This window comes from Chiloscyllium plagiosum, chromosome 23 (genome assembly GCF_004010195.1).
Source record: "Chiloscyllium plagiosum isolate BGI_BamShark_2017 chromosome 23, ASM401019v2, whole genome shotgun sequence".
NCBI lineage: Eukaryota > Metazoa > Chordata > Chondrichthyes > Orectolobiformes > Hemiscylliidae > Chiloscyllium > Chiloscyllium plagiosum.
Genome location: NC_057732.1, coordinates 4,817,824 through 4,843,645, shown reverse-complemented (window position 1 = coordinate 4,843,645; position 25,822 = coordinate 4,817,824). Strand labels below are relative to the sequence as shown.

Sequence of the window (25,822 nt, the reverse complement as noted above, 5' to 3'; positions counted from 1 at the left end):
TACAACATTTATGAGACATTGAAAGATACATAAATAACAAAAATTTAGAGGGATATGGACTAAACACAGGCAAATTGGACTAGTTTAGTTTGGGAAACTTGGTTGGCATACCTGAACTGGACTGAAGGGTCTGTTTCCATGCTATATGACTCTATGAGTCAGAAAAGTCAATGTGGATTTATAAAATAAAAATTGTGTTTCACAAACTTGAGCTTTGTAAGAATGCAACCAGCAGAAATGATGGCTGTTCTATAGAACAGATATAGAGGGTAACCAGCAAATGTAGTATACTTAAATTTCCAGAAAGCTTTTGAGGAGGTCCTACATGAGGTTAATAAACAAAATTAGAGCACATGGAACTGTACTGTGAACTGGTTAACAGACAGAAAGCAGTGTGTAGGAATAAATTGGTTGTTTGCATTCTGTCAGATTGTGACTTGTGGTGTACCATAAAGACCAGTGCAAGAGCCCCAATCTATGTCAGTGATTTCGATGTAGGGATTAAATGTAATATTTCCAAATTTGCAGTTTATATAACAAGGTGGAATGAGAGTTGCTAGAAGAGGCTGCGTGAGCAGGCAAAACTTTACAGGTGGAATGCAATGTTGTGAAATGTGAGGTTATTCACTTTGGTCAGGAAAACACAAACAGTATTTGTTAAATGGTGAGTGGCTGGTATTGTTGAACTTCAAAGGGACTTGGATGCCCTTGTTCACGAGTCACCAAACGTTAACATTCAGATACAGCAAGTAACTAAGATGTTGGCCTTTATCACACAAGAATTTGAATATAGGAGTAAAATGTCCAATTGCAATTATATGGAGACTTGGTAAAATCAAGCTGGAGTATTGCATACAACTTTGGTGTCCATATCTCTGGAAGGATATAATGGCCAGAGAGTGTGTGCAACAAAGGTTCAACAAACTAATTCTTGAGATGGAGGGATTGTCCTATCACAACAGACTAAACAGACTGAGACTTTATTCTCTGAAGTTGAGAAGAATGAGAGGTGAACTCATTCAAACATACAGAAGTCTTACAGGGCTTATCAGGTTACATGCAGAAAGGACATTCCAAGAACCAGGGACAAAGTCTCAGAATAAGTAGGTCATTTCGGACTGAGATAAGGAGGAAATCCTTCACTTCGAGGGTTGTGAACCACCAGAATTCTCTAGTCGAGGCTGGGGGAGACTCTGTCATGAAGTATGTTTCAGACTAAGATGGATAGATTTCTAGGAATTAAAAACAGTATACAGATTGAGCAAGAAAATGATGCTAAAGCAGTAAATGAGCCAACTGAATGGAATAAAGGGGACAAATAGCCTCCTCCTGGTTCGTTTCCAATGTTCTTACAAAAAATGAACTGCTGCCGTTTAATCCAGTTGTCTATCAAGGTGGCGTGGCCTCACTAGTAAGTACACTTTCACTTGCTAGTGAGTTGAACATATGCAAACAAGCAGAGACTGTCCTTCACCAGCTCTTTCGCTGCAGAGCTGCTGCTTAATGTATCGCCCATGACACAAATTTGAGACCACACTCAATAACACCCAATATTGATATGACGCTTCAGGGATCATTGAATGACATGACAAATCCCAAATCGAATGACTGGAAACGATGGTTTAATTTACTGAAAACTGCTTCACGCTGACAATTTATATTATGCAACTAACAAGCATTCAATTTTGAAGAAATAGTTCTTTTCACTGGGGGATTGGTTGGTTTAGTACACAGAAACTCTGCTGCAAAATACACAGTTTGCGGGAGATCCCACCTCCAATTCAGGTTGACATCAGCTCCAAAATTTTAAACAGATAAAAGTACACATGTAGTATTTCTTGAAGAAAACACACAAATGAAGGAACATAATCAATAAGTAGAAAGATTATTATAGAGATTTAAAGCAGATTAGAAGAAGCACAAAAGATTAAGCTATAGATAATGATACCAAAAGAATGGAAACACTGAATTCTGGTAGGGATGGGCAAAGTGAACATTGGATGCAGAGCTCCAAAAGATAACTAAACCAGCACAAAAGCCATGAGGCTGAATCAGAAAGACAGGAGACGAATGTGAAAAGGAAAATTCTACCATGGACAAACAACACAGTAAAATAAAGAGACTGTAACAGGTTCCTGGGACAAGCAGTACAAGTGTTGGTGTGGGGTTTTGTCAGGGTAGGTAGGTATTAGAGTTGCAAAATAGAAAATATTTTAACTCATTGATAGCATGCCTTTGCTGTAAATGACATGCCGAGTCACTTCACAGAAACACTTCAACACTAAATGTCTCTCACAATTCAGGCAGATAACCAAAAGTCTTGGCTAGAAAGAGGTAGGTTTTAAAGCAACACATTAAAAAGAAAGCAAGGTAGAGAGGTTTAGGGAGAGAACACCCAGAGCTTAGTGCCCAGGGGGCTGAAGTTAAGTTTCTTTTGAGGAAAACAACAAATATCACATTAAAAACTGGACATGTCCACAGCAAAACTCTGGCTATCTGTAATGAAGTATTAGATAATTAAAGCTCACTCTTGAGGAAATGTGTTACCTTTTGGAGCCTTTGCCTCTGGTGCCAACTGTTGAAATGGGCAAGTGATCATTTTTTCTTTCCATATCTACCAAATTGTAGATAGTTTTTTGACAATTGAGGACATCGTCATCAGTTAGACTCTCCTTCACAATTAGACTGGCTAAAGGTACAACCTGGGCATCAAAAAGAAAAGAGAAAACATGAGTAAATTGAACAAACAGGTAATTGGCAGCTTTGGACATACCAGGGAGCAACAGCTAGAAGTATCTTTTCTTTTAAGCACCTCCCTCCAACTTCTCAGCTTACATTAGCCAGCAGCCCATTGTGGATAGTGGATCATGCTGTCTTGCAAAGGGAGACTAGTACCAGGTAGAAATGCATTGACAAGCTCAGATTTCTCAAATAAGTTCACTCCTCACCCATAGTGCGGTAAGTGAATTTCAATGGTTGGTTTCTTGGTGGTCACATTTAAAGTGCCAGTAAACATTAGCCTAACACAAAAACTTATACCGTGCTTGTGCAGATACTAAAATAAATACTGCCAGGTAAACGTAAGTATTCCTAGTTCAAGCCCTTTTCCAGGGCTTGAGCAGAAAATCTGAGCTGATATTCTATTTTAGCACTGTGTACAATAGTGTCAAAGGTACTGATCTCAACCACAGCTTTGTTAGACCTCTCCAGTAGATTAGCCAATTAGAATCCGATAGTAATATTTCAGGGAGGAGACAGTTTCCCTGTGTACTAGCCAACATTACCCCAAAAACACATCAACTGGTAACATTCTTCTCATCATTATCCTTTAAGTAATGTGACAGAATTTTATGTAAATATATGCTTGTCCATCTTGTGTTGAAACATGAATGACCAATCTACTTTTTGCAGACCAACCCAGACATATTATTTCATTTTAACCAATGAAAATTGAAATTGGAAATTTGGTCCACTGCTTTAAGAATACCCTTGATATTAGAATAACACTGCACCAGTTCTGAAATAACTTTATATCCATAAATAATCATGGTCCCAGCAGAATCCAGCCAGCAACATTTACTAACAAGGTCTGCAAAACAAAACTGCTCAAAGCATCCAATTGCAGAATGCAGTAATTCCTCACTTAATATCTTAAGTTATATTCTCGGAAAGCACACTTTAAATGAAAAAAACTAAGTGAATCAAGGATTCCCATTGGAATCAATGTCAAAAAGTGTCATTTCTATCCACAAAAAAAAATGTACAAGTTGAACTGGTGTACCCTAAATGCACAGCACTGTGCATTCCCAGCTGAAACAACTTGTAAATAAATTGTTAAATATAAAACAATCAGTGCACAAATCCAAGTTAATGCCAGGTGATGATATTTCCTTCATTCAAAATAACCTTAATAAAACTTGTAGAGACTTTCACAGAGAACACTTATTCCTTTAGTATTCAAGGTTCTCTAGTTTAATTTGTCAAGTGACACAATGACAGATGATATGCATGCTGTGCACTTTTACAGGGATTCAAGTGACTTATCATTTACCCCCGCACATATTTAAGAAAGTAAGAGTCACCTCAGGTCAATTCTCAAAATACTGTCTAAGAATGGACTATATTTCTTGAAACAAAATAGGCATCCTTTAAAAATAATCTGTTGAAACAAATCTTACCAGAGTTAAAACACCAATGTTCATTTTGTACAAAGTAAACTGTCCTCTCATCTGTGGAATAAACAGAATCTCTCCTCCTGCCCTGACTTTCAAACTTTTGATTCCTACCACTTGGGGAACACTTGGAAGTCAGGTGATCAATGTCCACATGCAAACATTACCAAATGTAAGGAACGTTGAGACTTTAAAGTGCTCCTTACTGCCTCTGCAATGTTGCTCAAAACAACATAGGGAACTACAGTACATCAGGAGGAAGTGTTCTTAGCTCGGTCAACTTTTAACAACTTTAATTTCCAATAGGTCAAATATAATGTGAACTATGTGTCATAAGACTATCACTGAAGGAAGAGAACTAATTAATTCTCATTCAAAAGTTATTGCCTTTGTACTTAATTAAAATATGTCATATGCCATAATGCTAAATCGTGCTGCTCCAACACTTTGAAAGTTGCACAGTACAGTTGGACATTGATCCCATTACCTGAGGATGAACACCAACAGCATGCTCAACTTGTGGAAAGTGCATGTGAATCAACAGAAATTTTCTTACAGCCTGCATGTTGAAGATTGTAGTCTGAGATATAATCATTGGCCAATAGCGTGTATGCCTCTCCAGCTGGGCCTTTGCTCTCTCCAGTGGCACTTCCATACTTCCATCCATCAGATAGCCCCTTTCCATTACAGGAGTTAACCGGTTTTCCCTCATGAACTCACCAAAGTCCTAATAAAACAAAAACAGTACCGTGAACCCAGAACACTGGATGTGATACTGATCTTCTTGAATTAAAGTCTCTTTTTAAAAATGAACAATTATAACAACTCCAATGTTTGACTGTAATAAAAAAGGTAGACCATCAACCATCCCGATGGGATTAGATTTTAAGTTCTCTCACCAAACTTCTAATTTGCCAGTTGGAGATGTGCTGTCCAGGGGTATGATTCTGATATAGGGCCCTGTGCATTGCTGACATATAAGAGGTCCTGGATTCAAATCCTGGACATGCCCTCATTTCATTTTGTCGGCATGGACCAGTTTGGGCCAAAGGGCCTGACTCTGTGCTGTAGGACTCTCTGATAATAACAATAAACTGGGGTTTGGATTCTTCTTGTCCCATTTATATTACACATTATTTATGTCTTACATAACGGAGTATCTTGCACAGAATCCAAATCTAACAGAAAAATAAGTGCAGGAAGCTAGCCTGCTGACTCAGTTGTTAACAGTGAGGTGTCACAGAACCAGAGTTAGGAGGTCCTGCCTAATTTTTGTTCTGTGTTAAGTCAGCTAGGATAGCACAGCAGCTTAACAATGGCCACTGGGTTACCAAGTTAAGGATGATAAGAATCAGGAAAAGTTGAAAAATGTGGTGCTGGAAAAACACAGCAGGCCAGGCAGCATCCGAGGAGCAGGAGAATTGACGTTTCGGGCATAAGCCCTTCTTCAGGAATGAGGCTGGTTTGCCAAGCGGGCTGAGATAAAAGGTAGGGGGGAGGGAATTTGGGGGAGGGGTGCTGGGAATACGATAGGTACCTGTCTGCAGGACATTTGTCTTCAGTGCCATTTGTGTAGATTTGTATGGATCTAGGTAGAGTCGCCCAAATTTCCAGTTTAAGTGGAGCGTAAATAAATCTCAGGTTATTATTGTGCAGACACACACCATGGAGAATCAAATGAAGTGATTCTGCATTCAGCTTAGCTAATGCAGATACAGTACAATGCATCTACAATATTACTGCATTTGAAGACAAGTACTCTGTGTGCCATTAGAGAATGCATTAAAGATTCAATTCTTGACACAATCAATAATGAATTAGAATTTGATTAGAAGACAGAGGTGATCAGTTTCAAATAAACAGGAACTTAATGCTTTTATATGTATATGGAAGGCTATTTTAAGAATTGATGTAAATTTGTTCAAGCATCAACTTTTTTTCATTGTACATTGCTAATTTAGTTTTTAAGCAGCCAGTCCATACTGACTATTATGGATATCAGGACATAAGAACAAATTAGAAATACTTATATTTTTGCAAAGTGACTAACCGTAATCCTGTAATCAGTAACCCTTCCTCCACACCCTTCACTAATCGATGGGGGGTCCTCCAGAATGGAACGAACACTGCTTAAAACATGCAGGAAAATCTCACCACCATGGCTGCAAAGCATGTGACTAATCACTTTGGAACCCGACTTACGTGGCTGTTCCAACAAAACTGATCGACCTGACATATACAAAAGGATATAAATATTAGTTTTTATATTAAAAAAACACATTAGTTTCCTACACTGCAACATTACAATAGTAACCCATTTCAATGATACTTCATTAACTGTTTCATGTTTCAAAGTCCCAAACCTTTGAAAGGTGGCAGAGAAATACAAGTGCTTCCTTTTAGGAATAGTGCAAGTAGGCAAAGTGAAAGTTGATTTACAAAGGGTAGACTATACACACACACTAAAGAGATTGTGCAAGCAATTAATGTTGCAACAACATTCTTTCACACACTACACAAGAAATGTCACTTGTAAACTGAAGAAGGAGAACCAAGCTCTGCAGTTTCAGATAAGAATTTTCATCAGTTTGATTTATCTAGCAATGAAAATTATTCACAGACATGTATGGACTGGAAACCCTAAGGTTACCACAACTTCAACTCAGCTCCCTCAAAAACAAAAAAAAGGATGTAGTGAAAACACACCCACAATTCTGTTATCAGCGGAAGCAGAGTTAGCAGGATTTACTCAAACTGGTACAAACTGGATTATTTGGCTAGTTTTATTGCAATGCCAGAAGAATACGCAATACACTATTGTTTCCTCTGAAATCTCTTTTCTTCGATGCACACATGGCAGAATATGTCTGTACAAGTAGTTAAGGGCCTAAGCAACTTGAAAAAATACATGAGACACCTTTAAACAATAGAGATGCAAATAAAATATATTACAACTGAAGTCATTACTCAATTAATGTTGCAGATGATTCAGCAGACTTTACAGCAAATAACAAACACAATAGATTAGCAAGCGATGTTAAACTGCAAACTAAACACTATGTTTATAGAACATTTAAGTAGCTAGCTAGGGAACAAGTTGGGCTATAAAGAACACCTTCATGTGGAGACAGAGGACATGGTTTAATCACTACATTGCACGTGTCTTTGAAACAAAGTATTGACACTGGAAGGGAAGATGGAAGCTGTGAAAGGATGATAATAGGGCAGAGAAGATGGACTAAAAATGATTACCATTCCTGTTGATCCTACATTACTGATCCTGATGAAAAGTATCTATTAAGAAGTCAGAGCTGATGATAATCTTATCTTTACATTTAACATTCTGCTAACTATTTACATGATTAAGCTTAGCACAAGGCTGTATACAGCAGGGGAGGTCAGTTAGTTCAGGTAGTTAGAGTGTGGTGCAAATAACGCTAAGATTGTGGGTTCAATCCCCACACTGACCAGGTATGTCATTAGCATTTGCAAGATGCGAGTTCACACTTGCAGGGTATGTGTTTAATGGCGACACTGTGGCTCAGTGGTCAGCACTGCTGCCTCACAGCGCTAGGGACCCAGGTTTGATTCCAGCCTTAGGCGAGTGTCTGTGCGGAGTTTGCATGTTCTCCCAGTGTCTGCATGGGTTTCCTTCGGGTTCTCCGGTTTCCTCCCACAGTCCAAAGATGTGCAGGTCAGGTAAATTGGCCATGTTAAATTAGATTAGGTTAGATTACTTAGTGTGGAAACAGGCCCTACAGCCCAACAAGTCCACACCGACCCGCCGAAGAGCAACCCACCCAGACCCATTCCCCTACATTTATCCCTTCACCTAGCACTACGGCAATTTAGCATGGCCAATTCACCTGACCTGCACATTTTTGGACTGTGGGAGGAAACCAGAGCACCCGGAGGAAACTCACGCAGACACGGGGAGAATGTGCAGACTCCACACAGTCAGTCGCCTGAGCCGGAAATCGCCCATAGTGTTCAGGAATGTGTAGGTTAGGTGCTTTAGTCAGGGGCAAATATAGGATAACAAGGGGAATGGGTTTGGGTAGGTTACTGCTCAGAGGGTCAGTGTGGACGTGTTTGGCCAAAAGGCCTGTTTCCACACTGTGGGGATTCTATGATTCCAGAATCACCTCTCTCCAGAATCTGCTGTAGAGGGAGATCTTACATCACTACTTGTATAGACTGACTATTTGTGCATTTGAGTATCAACCTTTAACCATAATCAGGGACAAAGACAACAAACTTTCACAGAAAAATGAAGGAGAACTAGCATGGAATTGTTAAAGGCAAATTGTGTGAATTAAATTGACCGAGTTCTTTGGTAAAACATGAAACAAGAATGATCAAGATTCTGCAGAAGATGTTGAATACATGAACATTTGAACAGCATAGAACTCCACAACACAGGAACAAGCCCTTCGGCCCAGGATGTTGGGATAAGCATAACGCCAAATTAAACAAATCCCTTCTTCTTGCCGTTGGCCCGTATCTCTCCATTTCTTGCATATTCATGTGCTAAGATAAACGTTCCTTAAACACCCCTATCGTATCTGCCTGCACCACCACCCCGAGCAGAACGTTCCAGACTCCCACCATTCTGTGTAAGAAACCTGCCCCTCACATCTCCTTTGTACTTTCCCCTTCTCTTCTTAAATACATGTCCCCTAGCATTAGACATTTCGACTCCGAGAAAAAGATTCTGACAACCAACCCTATCTATGCATCTCATGATTTTATAGACGTCTATCAGGTCACCCCTCAGCCTCTGCTGCTCCAGAGAAAACAACTAGAGTTTTTCTAGCCTCTCCTTAAAGCTCATTCCCTCTGGTTTGGACAGAGGTGGTCTGTTAGGATTGAGGTTGGTTAAGTCAGTTGGGGGAAGCAGAGGATGTTTTACAGACCAGAGACATCAGTTTGACTGATGTCTCTCTCCACCACCCCAAATAATCTTCCCCAAAGAGTTCTCAGGATGTGGGATGTACTGCTTGGTGGAATCAGCTTCCATATCTTTCCAACGATATTAAAAACAATTTGGATAGTATTTGAGGAGGACTGGACAAGATTATAGATAAAAGTCAGGGACTCGGGGATAACTACGACTGCTGTTTCAAAGAGACAGCATAGATCCAAGAAGCTGAATTGACTTGTGTTTCAAATATCTATGATTTGGGAGTGGAAGATAGCTACATATTTCACAGCAGAACATGGTCACAATGTTTGGAGGGATCCAATTACAAGAAAAAAACACAACTGACATTGAAATATTCACTGCAGTCACTATCGACAGTCAGAAGGGCATGTTGTCAGGGTAATGACAAAGCAGCTGGAGGGGAAACACAGCTAAAGGTGGAGGCGAGTTAGTTGCCGTGCCTTAATTTGGAACCTATAACATTGCGGAAGAAGAGGAGTCCTGCTAAGACAGTATTACAAACAAGACAGAACTGTGAAGGAAGCAATCGGCACAATACTCTGAGCTACATGCTAACTGGCAGATGGACAAATAGTTCTGGAAAGTAATGGTGTAGCTGATCAGTGTGGAGGGGAAGTGTGTTGTTCCCTCCCCTCCTTTTCACAGGCATGCATGACATCAATGGTACAGAAAGGAGATAGACTATGAGGCTGAATTGTGTTTAAAAATTGGAGGCTCCAACCAGCAAGGGAGAGGAGACTGAAAATAAATGCTAACATCTCTTCACCTTATTTTTACACTGAGCATGAAGGTCTGAGTTTGAAAACTGATGTAATTTCTATGATAAAATTCCTCTGTTCTCCTTTTTGACAGAATTTGACAAGATAGCTTTGCCCACAGACTTCTCCACAGCCAGTATGAATGCTGCTTCTCAACTTTCTATTCATGGGTGACATTAAAACAGAGCAAGCCAAACAATAATACATTTATTCACTGGAAAAATTTTGCCTGGTTTCATTTAAGATAACCTGAAAGAAAACTTGTCTACAATGTGTCCCCTTCGAATAAAAGGACTGAAAGAAACCTCAAGTGATGTTGTGAAACGGATCTCACAAATAGCTTTCAACTCCGAGCTCAGCTCTAGAAAATCTCAAAATGACTGTTCAACATTCTGCCACATACAAACTTCTGGAACAAACAACACTCACCAAATAACAACCAAAACCAGACGGTCAGTCAAAGTTTAGAGATAACAAAAGAGTGATGGCCTGGGGATCACGAGGTGACCTAAATAAAGGTAATTTCACCTGGTGATTCTGACTAATCACAACTTAAACAGCTGGAAAAAGAAAAGTCATTTAATCGCCAACAAGATTTTTTTTAAAAATGGTGAACTCTCATAAATCCATAAAGAATGGCTTAACGAAGATTGAGACCAAAATCAGAATATTATAATCAGTCATCTTTGCTGAAAGGGCATTGAAATAGATTGGCCATCAGTTTGTGAAGTGAAATGCAACATGTGCTTCAACACGTGAAGGAAGGAGCAGGCTTGTATTCTGATGAAAGGTCTGAAACAGTAACTGTGTTTGTCTCTCCACAGGTGCTGCCACAACCTGAATATTTCCAGTGTTGTCTTTTTTATTTCAGATTTCCATCTGCAGTATCCTGCTATCCAAAGAGAGAGGGGGCAGTATGGAAAATGAGGGACGGCATTTCCAAACTTGGCTGCTATGGTCCAGCAGCACCTCTGACATCACAGCAGTATATTAAATTTTAAGTTAGTTGTATGATTTGGGAAACAGTAACAATGCTATCTTAAATTTCTTTAGAGCTGGAGATCTTAATTTCAATAAAAATGGTTAACTGTCAGTCAACATGACACCATCGCTAACGTAGTTCAGAAGTACTGACTTACAAAACAAGTTTGACAGATTTTTTTCTGAATCTTACAACTAACTTAAAGCTTAATGTAAGAAAGTGTTGCAGCCTGCTTATTTATTTTTTGCTCAGAATTAATTTAGGGGTGGCACAGCAGCTCAGCGGTTAGCTCTGCTGCCTCACAGCGCCAGGGACCCGGGTTCGATTCCAGCCTCGGGCGACTGTCGTGTGGAGTTTGCACATTCTCCCTGTGTCTGCGTGGGTTTCCTCCGGGTACTCCGGTTTCCTCCCACAGTCCAAAGATGTGCAGGTCGGGTGAATTGGCCATGCTAAATTGCCCATAGTGATAGGTGCGTTAGTAGGGAATAGGTGAATGGGTCTGCGTGGGTTACTCTCCAGAGGGTCAGTGTGGACTAGTTGGGCTAAAGGGCCTGTTCCGCACGGTAGGGAATCTAACCTAACTTTGATGTTGTTGGTTTAGCTATATGCAGTCAGGTGCATCTCTCCCACTCTGGGACTGCAAGTCTTCACAAAGATGTGGCATTGCCCCTAAATGCAGCCTTGCTATCTAAAACACAGAGGGCAATAGAGGTGCAGTACATGCTCAACTTAAGATATCCTTTAAACTGAGGAAGTGCAAAGTCAAAGTTCAAGCATTAATTAAGCCTTGATACAGGAAAATGTTTTAAGCATTTCAGCTCAAGAAGAGTAGGATAACAAAGGGACAAATTTGGCACATGATACTTTTGCCTCCGTATGTACATGTGCAAAGTTAGATTAGATCCTTTGGCAAATGAAGCAGAGCGCGGAAAAAAAGCTTATCGAACCAGAGCTGCTGATAAATCAAACCACATGTAAGGCATGATTATGCCATGCAGAGATATTGAATAATAGAGTATTGGGTACAGGAGTTGGGAGGTCATGTTGCAGCTGTACAGGACATTGGTTACGCCACTGTCGGAATATTGCGTGCAATTCTGGCCTCCTTCCTATAGGAAAGACATTGTGAAAGGGTTCAGAAAAGCTTTACAAGGATGTTGCCAGGATTGGAGGATTTGAGTTATAGGGAGAGGTTGAATGGACTGGGCTGTTTTCCCTGGAACGTCAGAGGCTTATATACCTCTAAAAACCTTATAAAGGTTTATAAAATCATGAGGGCATGGATCGGATAAATAGACAAAGTATTTTCCTGGGGGTGGGGGAGTCCAGAACTAGAGGACATAGGTTTAGGGTGAAAGGAGAAAGATATAAAAGAGACCTAAGGGGCAACCTTTTCACACAGAGGGTGATACATGTATGGAATGAGCTGCCAGCGGAAGTGGTGGAGGCTGGTACAATTGCAACATTTAAAAGGCAACTGGATGGGTTTATGAATAGGAAGGGTTTGAAGGGATATGGGCCGGGTGCTGACAGGTAGGACTAGATTGGGTTGGGATATCTGGTCGGCATGGACAAGTTGGACCAAAGGGTCTGTTTCTGTGCTATACATCGCTATGACTCCAATAGACAGAGACCTGTGATCAGGAGATGATCATTCATTTAAGAAGTGGAAGATGCCTCAGGACCAGAGAATAATCTTAGGCCTCACTCACTGGTCAGGCAATTAAGAAAATTTACATTTTTACAGTATCATCTGCAATCTGATATCAAAGTGCTATACAGCCAATCAAGTACTTTTGAAGTTTTGTCAGCTGTAACATGGGAAACACAGCAGCCAATTCGCACCCAGCAAGTTCCAACAAACAGTGATAGCATGCATAGCGATAGAACTTTTGTTTTTAAAAGTGATATTTTTGGGGATAACTTCCTTGATCTTCAAAATAGTACCACAGAATCTGTTACTTTTACCTGAAAGGGCAGCTGTCTCATCTAAAAATGTACTGGTTCCAATGCATAGCACTGGAGTATCAACTTGGATTTGTACTCACATCTCTGGAGCAGGATGTGACCTGGCCAGAATTCTTATTACTTAGCTTTGGGAACAGTAGGGCTGGAGGGGAAAGTCATTTGGGATAGAACTTTGTTCAGAACAAAATGTTCCTTTACTTCTTAGAGCATGACAGCATAAATAATAGGCACAGGAGGGAACCATTTGACTCTTCCCACCCGCTCAATCATACAATAAGATAATGAGCTGATCTAACTGTGGCCTAAATTCAACATCAATGCACAAATATCTAATTTGGCCATAGGTACATTCAGGCCAGCTTCCACTGTTCACTGGGGAAGAGAATCCCAAAGATTAACAACCTTCTGGGAAGGAATCCCCCCCAATGTCAGTTTTAAATGAGACATTCCTCATTGTTAAACTCTGACGTTTAATTCTAGGCTCCCCCACAAGAGGAAACATCCTCTCAGCATCTACCCTGTCAAGTTCTCTCTGAATCTTACATTTCAAAACAAAAATTGCTTCTTATTTACAAAGAAAGGCTCAAATAATTAATTTCAATTGATGTAAACAAAATGGGAGAGAAAATACAGGTTCTCATAAGGGGAAATCATTACCCTTTCTGTCTTTTCAATTGCAGATAGTGAAATAAATAAAAGAATTGAAAGCGATGCTTTTTTAAAAATCTGGACACAACTTGGCTCCTGTCCAAAAGTGACACTGAGATAATGGGGACTAATTAGTGCTTATTTAGACCAAGTTAAAACATCCAGGACTTATTTGAACACACTCCAGAAGAATTTCCACAATAGAGAATGTCTTAATTTTCTCAAAGGCTTTTGTAATATATTTACAATTTAAAACACCAAATTTTCCGATGCATCAGCGATAAATCAGCCATTTTAAATTGATTGCATTAATACTCCAATTAGAAAAACTAGTCTTTATAAATGTAGGATTCACGAACAGTAACTATGTATCGATAACATAGGTAGCAGAGGGCAGTTAGGGTAACAACTGTTGCTATTTTCAATCAATCTATTCAGACATGGACTTCTGGCCCAGAGTTAGGGGCACCACCACTGTTAGACCATGATTATTATAAACCAAATACAGACAACACATATCTTCTATCAATTTCAAATTATACCTATTGATATGTTAGATATCAATACTCTTGTCAATTAAGCTGTTGCTGAGAGGAGTGTTTACAACTGGTAATCAGATCTCCCTAGTATTTGGCATAAGGTGATTCTGAGTGTGATGGAGTGGGTCAACTGCTTGTTTTTTTTTTGCAGTAAGCAATGGTGCAAAAGTGTTCACCATTAACCCTGGAGGATGCCACCTGCAAAGATCGAGAACCATGTGACTAGAATTGCCCCTTTCTCTGTAACAGTTTAAATCTGGCAACAAATCAAGGGCAGCAGCACTGCTGACAATAAGTGTGTATTCAACCAAACTACAAAACTAAAAGTATTTAAAATCTTTTAAGTGAACTTCTAGCTTATATTTTCAGTTGGGGCATTAAATGTATAACTATTAAAATAGAAATAAGCGACACAGAAAACTAATAAAGGTAATGTTTGTAAAAAACAGAATTTTAAAATAATTGCACAGAACTTTGAAATTCCACAAACATGAAAGCGGTTTTTCAGGACCAGAGTGATTACTTAGCAATAATGAAGAAATTCGTATACCATTAAAATCCCCTTTGCAAGTCAATAAGGTGTAGCTTTTTCCAGGATTTTACAGCCAGGTGAACAGGGTTGGAGTGGAAGCTATGATTGTAAAGTTAAGATTGTAAAGGGAAATGGTAGTCTGTGGGAACCTCTGCAGCACACCACACAGAGGACGATAAATTCATGGACAACCATCTCTGGATTCCCACATCATTCTGAATGTACCCAAACCCCCAGAAGTTGCTGCCAGCTTCTGTGGAATTACAACAGCAAACATTGACACTACCAGCACACAGTCCTGACTATTCTGATACTGATTAGGAATGATCAGCCATGATCATATTGAATGGCGGTGCAGGCTCGAAGGGCTGAATGGCCTACTCCTGCACTTATTGTCTATTCTGTTTGGGACAACTTCGTTGGTAATATTGTAACTTTGTCATGATATTTTCAAATCAAATACAGAAAATACTAAATATAGAAAAATTACCTACCGTTCAGTAAGAAATTTGTTAGGCAGGAGGAGGGTCTGCTGTTTACGTCTACAGGTGATATTCTGTAAGCCCCTGTACAATAGTGCAACTCTGAAAGAAATATTGTATCACCATGTAAAATAGCATATTAAAAAAAAACATAAATTAACAAAACAATTCTATTTAGAAGTAAAAATATGCATTTTTTCACTAAGTCAAAGCATTCTACTTTCATATGGCAAAATACCCTGAGAGCCACACAGGCATGAAATTATATAGAAGAACAATACCACAAGGACAGTCAGACAAAGCAGCTTAACTTGTTCAAGTGCAGGAAACTGCACTGAAACACAACACAATAGCTTGCTGGTCCTTAAAGTGGGACTTGGGTCAAAATAATAATGAAATAGCTCAATATGTGCATGATTTACAGAAGGACATGACAAGCATTTCTGGCACTCAAGATTCCCTCCATTTCTTCCCCATGTCTTCTCAAGCATTTCTAAAAATTCATTTCTAGGTGTTAATGACCAGCATTCATTGACCATTCCTCACTGACCCATCTTTTCATCATTGTAGCGAAGGTTCTCCACAGTAATGGAAGAATGGTAACACAAGTACCAGTGAGTACGATGTGTGACTTTAAAGGGATATTCAAGGTGGTTGCACCCCAATGAAACTATTGTCCTGGCCTTCTAAATTATGGAAGTCTGGGAGGTGCTGTTGAATGTGGTCGATTCTATATACTTCCAGGATCAAGTGAAGTAGAGTTCAAATTATCCCACTCTCACTTCCAATGTTGTTGCAAAGATTATGTGGGGGTAAAATTTTAACTAATCACTGACCTCACAGTAGAAAGAGAAACACAGATTAAATGAACAAATTTGGGAAACCAACATGCCTCTTTTAGTTTAACCTCAGTGATGTACATTCTGATGGATGTGGAGCCTGATTGCATATCGACATGTCATTCCACATGACAATGCAGTGAGTTGTCTGACTGTATTGGGATAGTCAGCTTAGTAGCTTGCCTTTTGTCCTTACTAGACTAGAAGTACTTGCACTTGAAATGAAGTAGCATTCAAGGCTTTGGGCTGATGCTGGAAAATGGGACTACAACAGACTGATGCTAGATGAAATACAATAAGGTCTTTTCTCATGCTATAAAAACTCTAGGAGTGTATGCTTGTATACTTAGCTGCTCAAAGGCAACAATGCCACTGCTCAAGATTACTCACTTATTCATTTCCACCCAGGCTAAGTGGAGATGCCACATTTCCTGAGTTTCCTGCCTTCAAAAAACCTTTGCATCTTAAACTCAGTCTACCTTACGGGTGGAGTCATGTTGAAGTTGTGAAGTGCGAATGCCTCAGGGATTTCTATCATTAGTCATATGCTACTATATGGTAAAAACAATGACTGCAGATGCTGAAAACCAGATTCTGGATTAGTGGTGCGGAAGAGCACAGCAGTTCAGGCAGCATCCAAGGAGCTTCGAGATCGACATTTCGAGCAAAAGCCATATGCTACTACATGTCTACTCTCGCTGAGCTGGGCACTGATGTTGACAAGATTCGATAAGGTAGACGGGGAAAATCTCTTCCTATTATCTGATGATAGAAGGATGAGGGGACACAAGCTTAAGAATCCTGAGGGGATGTGCAGGAGATCTGCTTGGCACAGAATAGGAATGACTTGGAACTGACTGCCTATGAAGATGGGCAAAGTGAAAATGATGCATAGAATTTTTTGAACTCGCAGGGCTTTAGAAGAATAGGTGGGGGAACATAAGTGGCTGAGGGGTATAAATACACTTTCCTGATGTGGATTAAACATAATTTCTCAAACTTCCAGGTGGATTGCATTACCCATTTTGCATACATTCATAAACTCAGTTATATATAGGTGGTATGAACCCTGGCAGGGTAGCTTTCTTCCTCCAAGCTTTGGTGAGTACAAACCTTTTTCAATTATTTGGATCCGTCATAATCAAAATGTTCCTTTGAGCAAATAATTAGGAGGGGCACTGGCTCTCCACCCCAATCAGCTCATGACAAATCGCAAGTCATATGTAGTCTGGCTATGTGGTTAAACACAATAGTTTTTGAGTGAAATCTGACCAAGCCAATAAGCTTACCCCCAAACAATGCAACAACATGGCTAATGCCATCACATCCTATTAGAGCAAAGGCGATTCAACTCAAAAGGTCACCTTTGGTCTCCTGCAAGCCTCTGGTGAACAACAGGTGTAAATTCTCCGAGTTGTGATGAAAGATCAGTGACATGATGGCATGCGAGCTACTCAGTTGCAGCTCCTTTAATGTTTGAGTGTGTATCTTGGTAGATGTGAGAGAAGCAGTAACGCTGTTGTCCAGGTAGCGATATATGACTAAGTGGAATTAAGTGACAAGCACTGATTTTGCACTACGCAACAGATGGAAATGACTGGCACTCAATATCCTGTGTGACAGACCTCCACACTGTCCACCTTACGATACTAACTTTCACTCACTGCAGCAGGAAGCATTGAGAAGGCAGTGAAACATAATCTGGCAGAGTGTAGAAGATTTTTCAACCTGTTGAGGCATTGGAATGTGGTTCTCTCAAGCACTAACCTCTGCAGCTACCTCTGTTCAGACTGCCTTCATGAGATGGAATAGCCTCCTGTTGCCATCTCTAGGCAAAGAACTTGCCTTTGTTATAGCGTCATAGAGATGTACAGCATGGAAACAGACCAGTTCCTCTTGAGAGGATTCATAAAAACATGGCACCACTTTCTGCCTGGTCTCTGATATCTGCAGAGGTGACTGGGTTGATCAGTAGAGTATGACTGATACTCCTGAACTACAGACAGACAAGTGCTCTCCAGTTTTCTTCTGAATATGATGCCCTGATATGGGAGTTTAAAAAGTCTTGGCAGGCTTCAGAACGCTTCGCCCATTAAATGTGTCATTTCACTAGCGTATGCACGTGAGCAGAGGAGAATTTAATCATGCAGGAAACCCCAAATCAGCCCCTACTGGAAGTCCCTCCTGCTTTAACACCCAACTCCACAATTAGTCTGCAAAAAAGAAAATTCATTCCAGAAAATTCAAGAAGAAACTGAATGGATACTTGAAGGAAATATACTTGCAGGGTGACATGGATTGAGGAGATTAGGATTGACGAGATTGCTCTATGGTGAGCTGGCGTGTACTCCGAGCAACTGGATTCTTTCTGCATAAGAAACAAACTAAAATTTAGGGACTATTACCCTTCCCCTACATTTTGCATTGTTGCTGAGCAAATGCTAACTGAGATGTTTAATTGAGTAGTGACAAATGATCCCAACACCTCCAAATTCCATTCTACTGGCTCTTTTTGTAGGGACAAGTGTTTACAATTAATACAACTGAAAGTTTTTTTGTTAAACGATTCAATAGATAAAATCATTTTCATCATTAGTTTCACCTTACTTGATACTTACCAACATTATTAGTTCGTGGGGTACACCATTTTAATGTCACAGTTTCTTTGATAGCACTATCTCTATTGGTACTGCTCAAATGTGGATCAACTGCAAGATAAAACAGCAGATTGCATTTTGCATGAACAATTAAATTTCAAAACATTTTGAGCAAACTACAATTCCATCTTAATGCTCTAGATGAGAGATATCAAAAATAGAAAAGATGACTCTAAAATATAAAATGAAAATTCTTCCCTTGCAAGTGTTCAACTAAAGCTTATTCCAAACAGACTTTGATAACTTAACCACTATTATTGCAGCCAACTTTTTAACAAGTGTCTCTCATATCAGTCACATGCAGGAGAATAACGTGCATGTTCCACAGCATTCCCTATGGCTCTCATCAACAATTCAGCAATTAGTGAACAGGAAAATACTGGATTGAGTATATGTTTGCTGGATAAGAAAATGCATAAACGCTTAATTTATGCAAACCTCAAGGTTTGTGTAAAAACCTGTAGCTCGGGTGCCAGTTGTCGTAGTTGTGAGTATGTTCACCAAGCTGGGAAGTTGACTTGCAGTTGCTTCGTCCCCTGTCTCAGTGACATCGTCAGTGCTTTGGAGCCTCCTGTAAAGCGCTGCTGCACTCTCTTCTGGAAGTGGCTTGGTTCCGTTCCTGCTGCTTCTAGTTGCCGGTTTCGGTTGTTTGTTATTGTGGCCAGTATATTGGGTCTAGGTCAGGGTGCTTGTTGATGGAGTCCATGGATAAGTGATATCCTTCGAGAAATTCTCTGGGTGTCCTCTGTTTAGCTTGTCCTATGATTGTTGTGATGTCCCAGTCGAATTTGTGGTCCTTTTCATCTGTGTGCATGGCTACTCGGGACAGCTAGTCATGGTGTTTAGTGGCTAGTTGGTGTTTGTGGATGTGGATTGCTAGTTGTCTGTTTGCCCTGTACAGTGTTTCGTGCAGGCTTTGTATGGAATCCTGTAAATTACATTAGTCTGGCACATGATGGGTAGAGGGTCTTTTACCCTGGTGAGTCATTGTCTGAGTGTGGCTGTCATGAACCCAAGTGATTGGAGAAGCCTGGCGGTCAGTTCAGAGAGGTTTTTATGAAAGGTAGCGCGGCTAGTGAATTAGGGCATGGTATGTACTTGGGCATCTGCGGATGAAACTATGGGGATATACGTTCTTGGCGAAGACTCTGTAGAGGTGTTCTTCTTCATTTTGTAGATGGGGATTGCTGCAGTGTAGTGTGGACCTTTTGAACAGAGTCCTAATACAGCTTCTATTGTGTGTGTTTCGGTGGTTTGATTAGATTAGATTAGATTAGATTACATTACAGCGTGGAAACAGGCCCTTCGGCCCAACAAGTCCACACCGACCCGCCGAAGCGCAACCCACCCATACCCCTACATTTACCCCTTACCTAACACTACGGGCAATTTAGCATGGCCAATTCACCTAGTCGCCTGAGGCGGGAATTGAACCTGGGTCTCAGGCGCTGTGAGGCAGCAGTGCTAACCACTGTGCCACCATGCCGCCCAATGGTTGTTGATATAATTCAGGACCTGGTCAGTGCGTGCGGTTTTCCTGTACACTCTATAGTACATAACCACAACCACGAGATTATACAAACATAATTTATCCCAGTTTAGATTGTAATTGGTACTTGACATTAAAGTAAAATTCTGCAGTTGAGAGCTTCGAGTAGGCTTATTTTTAAGGGGTGCATTGAAAGAGAAACCTAATTAGGAATCAGTTGAAACTGGCTCCTTGTTAACCACGAGCTACACCTTGTGTTGGGAACATGTATAAGTAGCAAACAGTGCAACTCAGCACCTCAAGGAATAAGACTTACAACAGTTTGTCAGTGTTCATCACAAGAAGAAGGCTTTGTTTGCTTTTACCTAAACAAGTAGCTAATTTGACAGTGGGATTGATGATTGCTTCTAGTCTTTAAATTTAAAGAAAGATCTTTAGATTGCGATTAGGTCTCTTTTTTTCCTCCTCAAAAATAACTTATGTACGTGATTAACACTAGTGGGATAAAAAAATAAAATAAAGTCTTCAGAATAGAGATCTTCAAGTCAAAAGAGCAGGAATGTTAGAGTAGAGTAGTATTTTGTCATTTCTACCATATACAACTGACACCGTAATAATGAGACAGCATTCCTCCAGGACCGAGGGTGCCCCGTGGACAGCACAAACTACACAATCGTACATGGCATAAAGTGCATAAGTGCAAAACACGCAGGTTACAGTCTCACAGAAGAAAGATAATTAAGATATTTTTCTAGCAGCAGTTTGAAGTCATGCAAAGAATTTCAGATGGGGGAAAAAAAAAGTCTGATCATACTGTGTTAAGGAGTCTGGCCATGAGAGACCAAATGCTCCGGTACCTTCTGCCAGATGGCAGGAGGGGAAAAAGTTTGAGTGAGGGGTGGGTGGGGTTTTCCACAATGCTCTTAGCCTTTCGGATGCAACGTGTGGTGTAAATATCTGTAATGGAGGAGAGAGAGACCCCAATGATCCTCTCAGCTGCCCTCATTATCCGTTGTAGGGTCTTACGATCCGAGAGGGTGCAGTTCCCAAACCAGTGATGCAGCAGCTCAGGCTACTCTGAATGAACCCGCTGTAGAATGTGGTGAAGATGGGAAGTGAGAGGTGAGCTTTCCTCAGCCTGTGCAGAAAATAGAGACACTGCTGGGCTTTCTTGGCTATGGAGCTGGTATTGAGAGTCCAGGTGAGATTCTGCGCTAGGTGGATGCCAAGACATTTGATGCTCTTCACAATCTCCATGGGCCAGCAGAGAGTGGTCACTCTGTGCCCTCCTGAAGTCAACAACCATCTCTTTCGTTCACATTCAGAGACAGGTTGTTGGCTCTGCATCAGTCTGTTAGCCACTACGCCTCCTTTCTGTATGCTGACTTGTTGCTCCTGCTAAAGAGATCCACTACAGTCGTATCATCAGCAAATGTGATGGTGTGATTTGACCTGTGTCAGCAGGGTGAACAACAGTGGTCGGAACACACAGCCCTGGGGGCCCCCGTGCTCAGTGAGAGGTGTTGGAGATGCTGTTCCTAATCCGGACTAACTGAGGTCTCCCAGCCAGGAAGTCCAGGATCCAGTTAATTAAAATATACTGTGAATAATTGTGACTCTGGCTCAAGTGCCTGTAGAATACTAATGCTTACAGGTTGCCATCCTGAAAATACCCCTTTTATCTCAACTGTGTGTCTTCCATTAATTAGCCAATCCTCTTTCAAGCCATGTTGACTCTGCTTGATTGGATTATGTATTTCTGAATGCTCTATTACTTTATTTACAATGGAATCTAACTTATCCCAGTGACAGCTGTTAAGATGACTGGCCTATATGTTACCAATTCTTTGTGTCTCCCATTTTATTTAGAGGTTTTACATAGACAATTTTTCAATTCTCTAGCGCTTCATAATATAACGATTTCTGAAAGATTACCACTAGTGTATCCACTATCACTGTAGATGCCTCCTTCAAATTCCAAGGAAGCAACTCATCATGTCAAGGAGACTTAATGGTCTTTATTTCAATTCATTTCATTAGTACTTTTTCTCTAGTGATAGTTAGTGCGTTTACTTCCAGCCCCATCCCCCACTTTAGCCCCTTGATTTAGTATTTCTGGTCGGCTATTAGCGTCTTCTGCTGTGATGACTGTTGCAAAGTATTTATTCAACTCCTCTGCAGTTTCCAGTTTCCCATCACTTCCCTAACCTAATTCTCTTGACTGGCCAATGCTCACTTTGGTGCCTCTGTTTTTATGTTTAAGATTTGCTGTTGGTTTTTATATCACTTTGTAGTCTCTAGAACAGTACAGGCCTTTCAGCCCTTGATGTTGTGCTGACCTTTTATCGTACTCTAACCCACATACCCTTCAATTTACTATCATCCATGGGCCATCCAAGAGTCGCTTAAATGCCCCTACTGTATCTGACTCTACTACCACAGCTGGCAGCACATACCACTCTGTGTAAAGTACCAACCTCTCCTGAACCTTCCTCCAATTACCTTAAAACTATGTCCCCTTCAGATAGCCATTTTTGCCCTGGGATAAATCTCTGGCTATCCACTCTATCTAGGCCTCTCACCTTTTACACCTCAATCAAGGCACCTCTCACCCTTCTTCACTTCAATGAGAAAAGCCCTAGGTCCCTCAACCTTTCTTCATAAGGCATGCCCTCCAATTCAGGCAGCATCCTGGTAAATCTCCTTTGCACCCTCTCTAAGGCTTCCACATCCTTCCTATAATGAGGCCACCAGAACTGAACACAACATTCCAGGGCTATCCAGCGCTGCAATATAACCTCAGGCTCTTAAACTTAATCCCCCTGCTAATGCAAGCCAACACACCATATACCTTCTTAACAACCCTATCAACTTGGATGGCAACTTTGAGGGATCTATGGGCATGGATCCCAAGATTCCTCTGTTCCTCCACAGTGCCAAGAATCCTGCCTTTAACCCTGCATTCTGCATTCAAATTCGACCTTCCAAAATGAATCACTTCACACTTTTCCAGGTTGAACTCCATCTGCCACTTCTCAGCCCAACTCTGCATCCTGTTAATATCCTAATGCAACCTACAGCAGCCCTCCACACTGTCCTCCACTCCACCAACTTTCGTGCCATCAGCAGACATACTAATGCACCCTTTCACTTCCTCATCCAAGTCAATTATAAAAATCACAAAGAACACAGGTCCCAGAACAGATCCCTGCAGAACACTACTGGTTATCGAGCTCCAGGCTGAATACTGTCCACCTACTATCACCCAGTGCCTTCTATGGGCCAGCCAATTCTGTATCCAGTATTTTTAGTCATGTTTTGTTTGCTTTTAAAACTTGCCCAATCCTCTGGTTTACCACTAATCTTTGCTACATTGTATGCTTCTTTAAATATCCTTAACATCCTTGGTTAACCATGGTCAATTTATCCCCTTCACAGAGTTGCCCTTCCTCACTGGGATATGTCTTTGATGCAAGTCATGAGCTATTTTCCCAAACATCTGACATTACTGTTCTATAATCTTTTCTACCAAGCTTCTTTCCCAGTCTACTCTAGCCAAAGCAACACTCATCCCTTTTTAGTTACCCTTATTTGTGCTGAGCACAGTAGTTTCTGACCTGGGTTCTCCTCTCTCAACTGAATGCTAAATTCTACCATGTGATGGCCACTGTTCCCTAGGGGATATATTACTCAGATCATTTACTAAATGTGCCTCAGTACACATTGTCAGATTCAGAACCGATCTGATTTATGGAAGATCCAGAACATATTGTTTCAGGAAAGTCTCAAATCATAATGAATTCCTCTTCATAGCTATCTTTGCCAGTTTGATTTTCCAAATAACCTGAAGATTAAAGTCACGTGATTGATGAACTGCCTTTCTTTCAAAAAAAAAGCCTGGTTTTATTCTCTGTCCTTAGAACAATGACTGTTAGGCTATAGACTACTCCCAACAGTATTGCTTTCCTCTTTTCTTACCCATGGATTCTACATCATCTGATCCTAGATCATTTCTTGTTATTGTATTTATTCTATCTTGTATTAAGAAAGCTACCCCATCACTTCCTGTCTGTCTTTTCAAAAGTCTCTTTGTAATGGCCATAAGATCATACCACTTCTGTGTGTGTCATTAATTCATTTATTCTGGTCTGATTACTGCAAACCTTTAAGAGCCATTAAATTTTACCAGTTTTCCTCCCCTTCCATCCTATTTGCTGCTTTTCAAAAATGTTTGTACACGTTCTCTGGCGATCAAAGTAGTTGACCTGAAATGTCATATCTTTTTGTTTATAAGTCTATGCATCACCCCCACCAACACCACCACCACCACTCTGAATAGTTTAAGGCCCTCACTATATCCCTAGGTATTTGATTTGCCAGGACATTAATTCAAGCACAGTTCCAATAGAGCCTATGGTCATGCCAATAGTTCCCTTCTGTCCCAGTACTTGTGATAGGGCCCCATGAACTGAAAACCATTCCTGCTACATTACCCTTTACAGCAGCGCATTTATTCCTTGATTTTTACCTTGTGCTAGTTTATCCATGGCTCAGGCAGTAATCCTGAAAATATCATCTCGGAGGTTCTGCTTTTTTTTCCTGTTTAGTTCCCAAATATTAAAACTCTTCCTGCAGAGCCTCTTTTCCAGTCCCCTCAATGTAATTGGTGCCAGTATAGATGATGACAACCAGATCCCTCCCTCCCACTCCTAAGTTCCTGTCCAACCCTAAGAATATCTCCTTTATGCTGGCATTAGGCAGGAAACCACAGCCATCAGATCTCATGATTACAGCTGCACAGAATCCATCCCCTAATTATACTATTCACTCCAACTGTTCTATTTCTTACCCCATTTCAATGGTGTTATGGCCAGTTTGCTTATCCATTCCCACATGTCCACACACCTTGCAAGATTGTTGGACCGTTGCAGGGACTTTCTCTTGGTCTCCATGCCTGTCTCACTGACAATCAATCCCCCTGTTCTTGATCAAAGACCAGGTTTGGATTACCTAAGCTAAGGACCTGCGCAAAGTGTCTAGGTAACTTGCTCCCTCCCTGATGTAGCACAATGTCCACAGCTTGGACTACAGCTCCTCAGTTCAAATCTGAAGTTACTTGAGTTGCAAACACTTGCTATAGACATATTAATTGTGGATCACCTTTGTATCCAGCAGTTCCCATATGCTGCATTTGGAACGCATCACCTGATCTGCTGTCTCTTTTGTATTTTATTTCCATTATTTATTAAATCACTCTCTTTCCTCTGCACCTGATTGGAAAGCTGAGTCAACATGGCTTGATAGAGGATTGGTTAACTAATAGAAGATACACAGTTGGGATAAAAGGGGTATTTTCAGTATAGCAACCTGTAAGCATTAGTATTCTACAGGGACCAGTGCTGGAGTCACAATTATTCACAGTATATTTTAATTACTTGGATGTTGAAAGTGAGTGCACGGTTGCCAATTTTGCAGTTGACACAAAAGTAGGTAGAAAGACAAATAGTGAGGATGACGAAGTCTACAGAGGGATAGCAACAGGTTGAATGATTGGGTGAAAACTCGGCAGATGGAACATATTGTGGGAAAATGTGAAGTTATCCACTTTGACAGGAAGACCAGAAGAGCTAAATATTATTTATACGGGGCCAAAAAGAAAGATTTAACACTTAGATTTGAGGGCCCTTCTGCATGAATCACCCAACTTCAGCAGGTTATAGAAAAGGAAAATGGAATGTTGGCCTTCATTTCAAATGGGATTGCATATAAAAGTAGGGATGTCTTTTTAAATCTTCGCAAGGTATAAATGGA

The 25,822-nt window shown here is 40.6% G+C and overlaps 1 protein-coding gene across 2 annotated transcripts in view; it reads right to left on the bottom strand.

The window, feature by feature from the left end:
* ints13 (integrator complex subunit 13) overlaps nt 1–25,822 on the bottom strand; it is a 79,474-nt gene that overhangs the window by 6,645 nt on the left and 47,007 nt on the right. For both annotated transcript variants that reach the window (XM_043713348.1, XM_043713349.1), the window contains 5 exons: nt 18,484–18,573; nt 15,039–15,128; nt 6,223–6,401; nt 4,729–4,899; nt 2,548–2,702 (listed from right to left, as the gene is read on the bottom strand). In XM_043713348.1, coding sequence (XP_043569283.1) covers nt 2,548–2,702; nt 4,729–4,899; nt 6,223–6,401; nt 15,039–15,128; nt 18,484–18,573 — 685 coding nt within the window. The remainder of the gene's footprint in view (nt 1–2,547; nt 2,703–4,728; nt 4,900–6,222; nt 6,402–15,038; nt 15,129–18,483; nt 18,574–25,822) is intronic.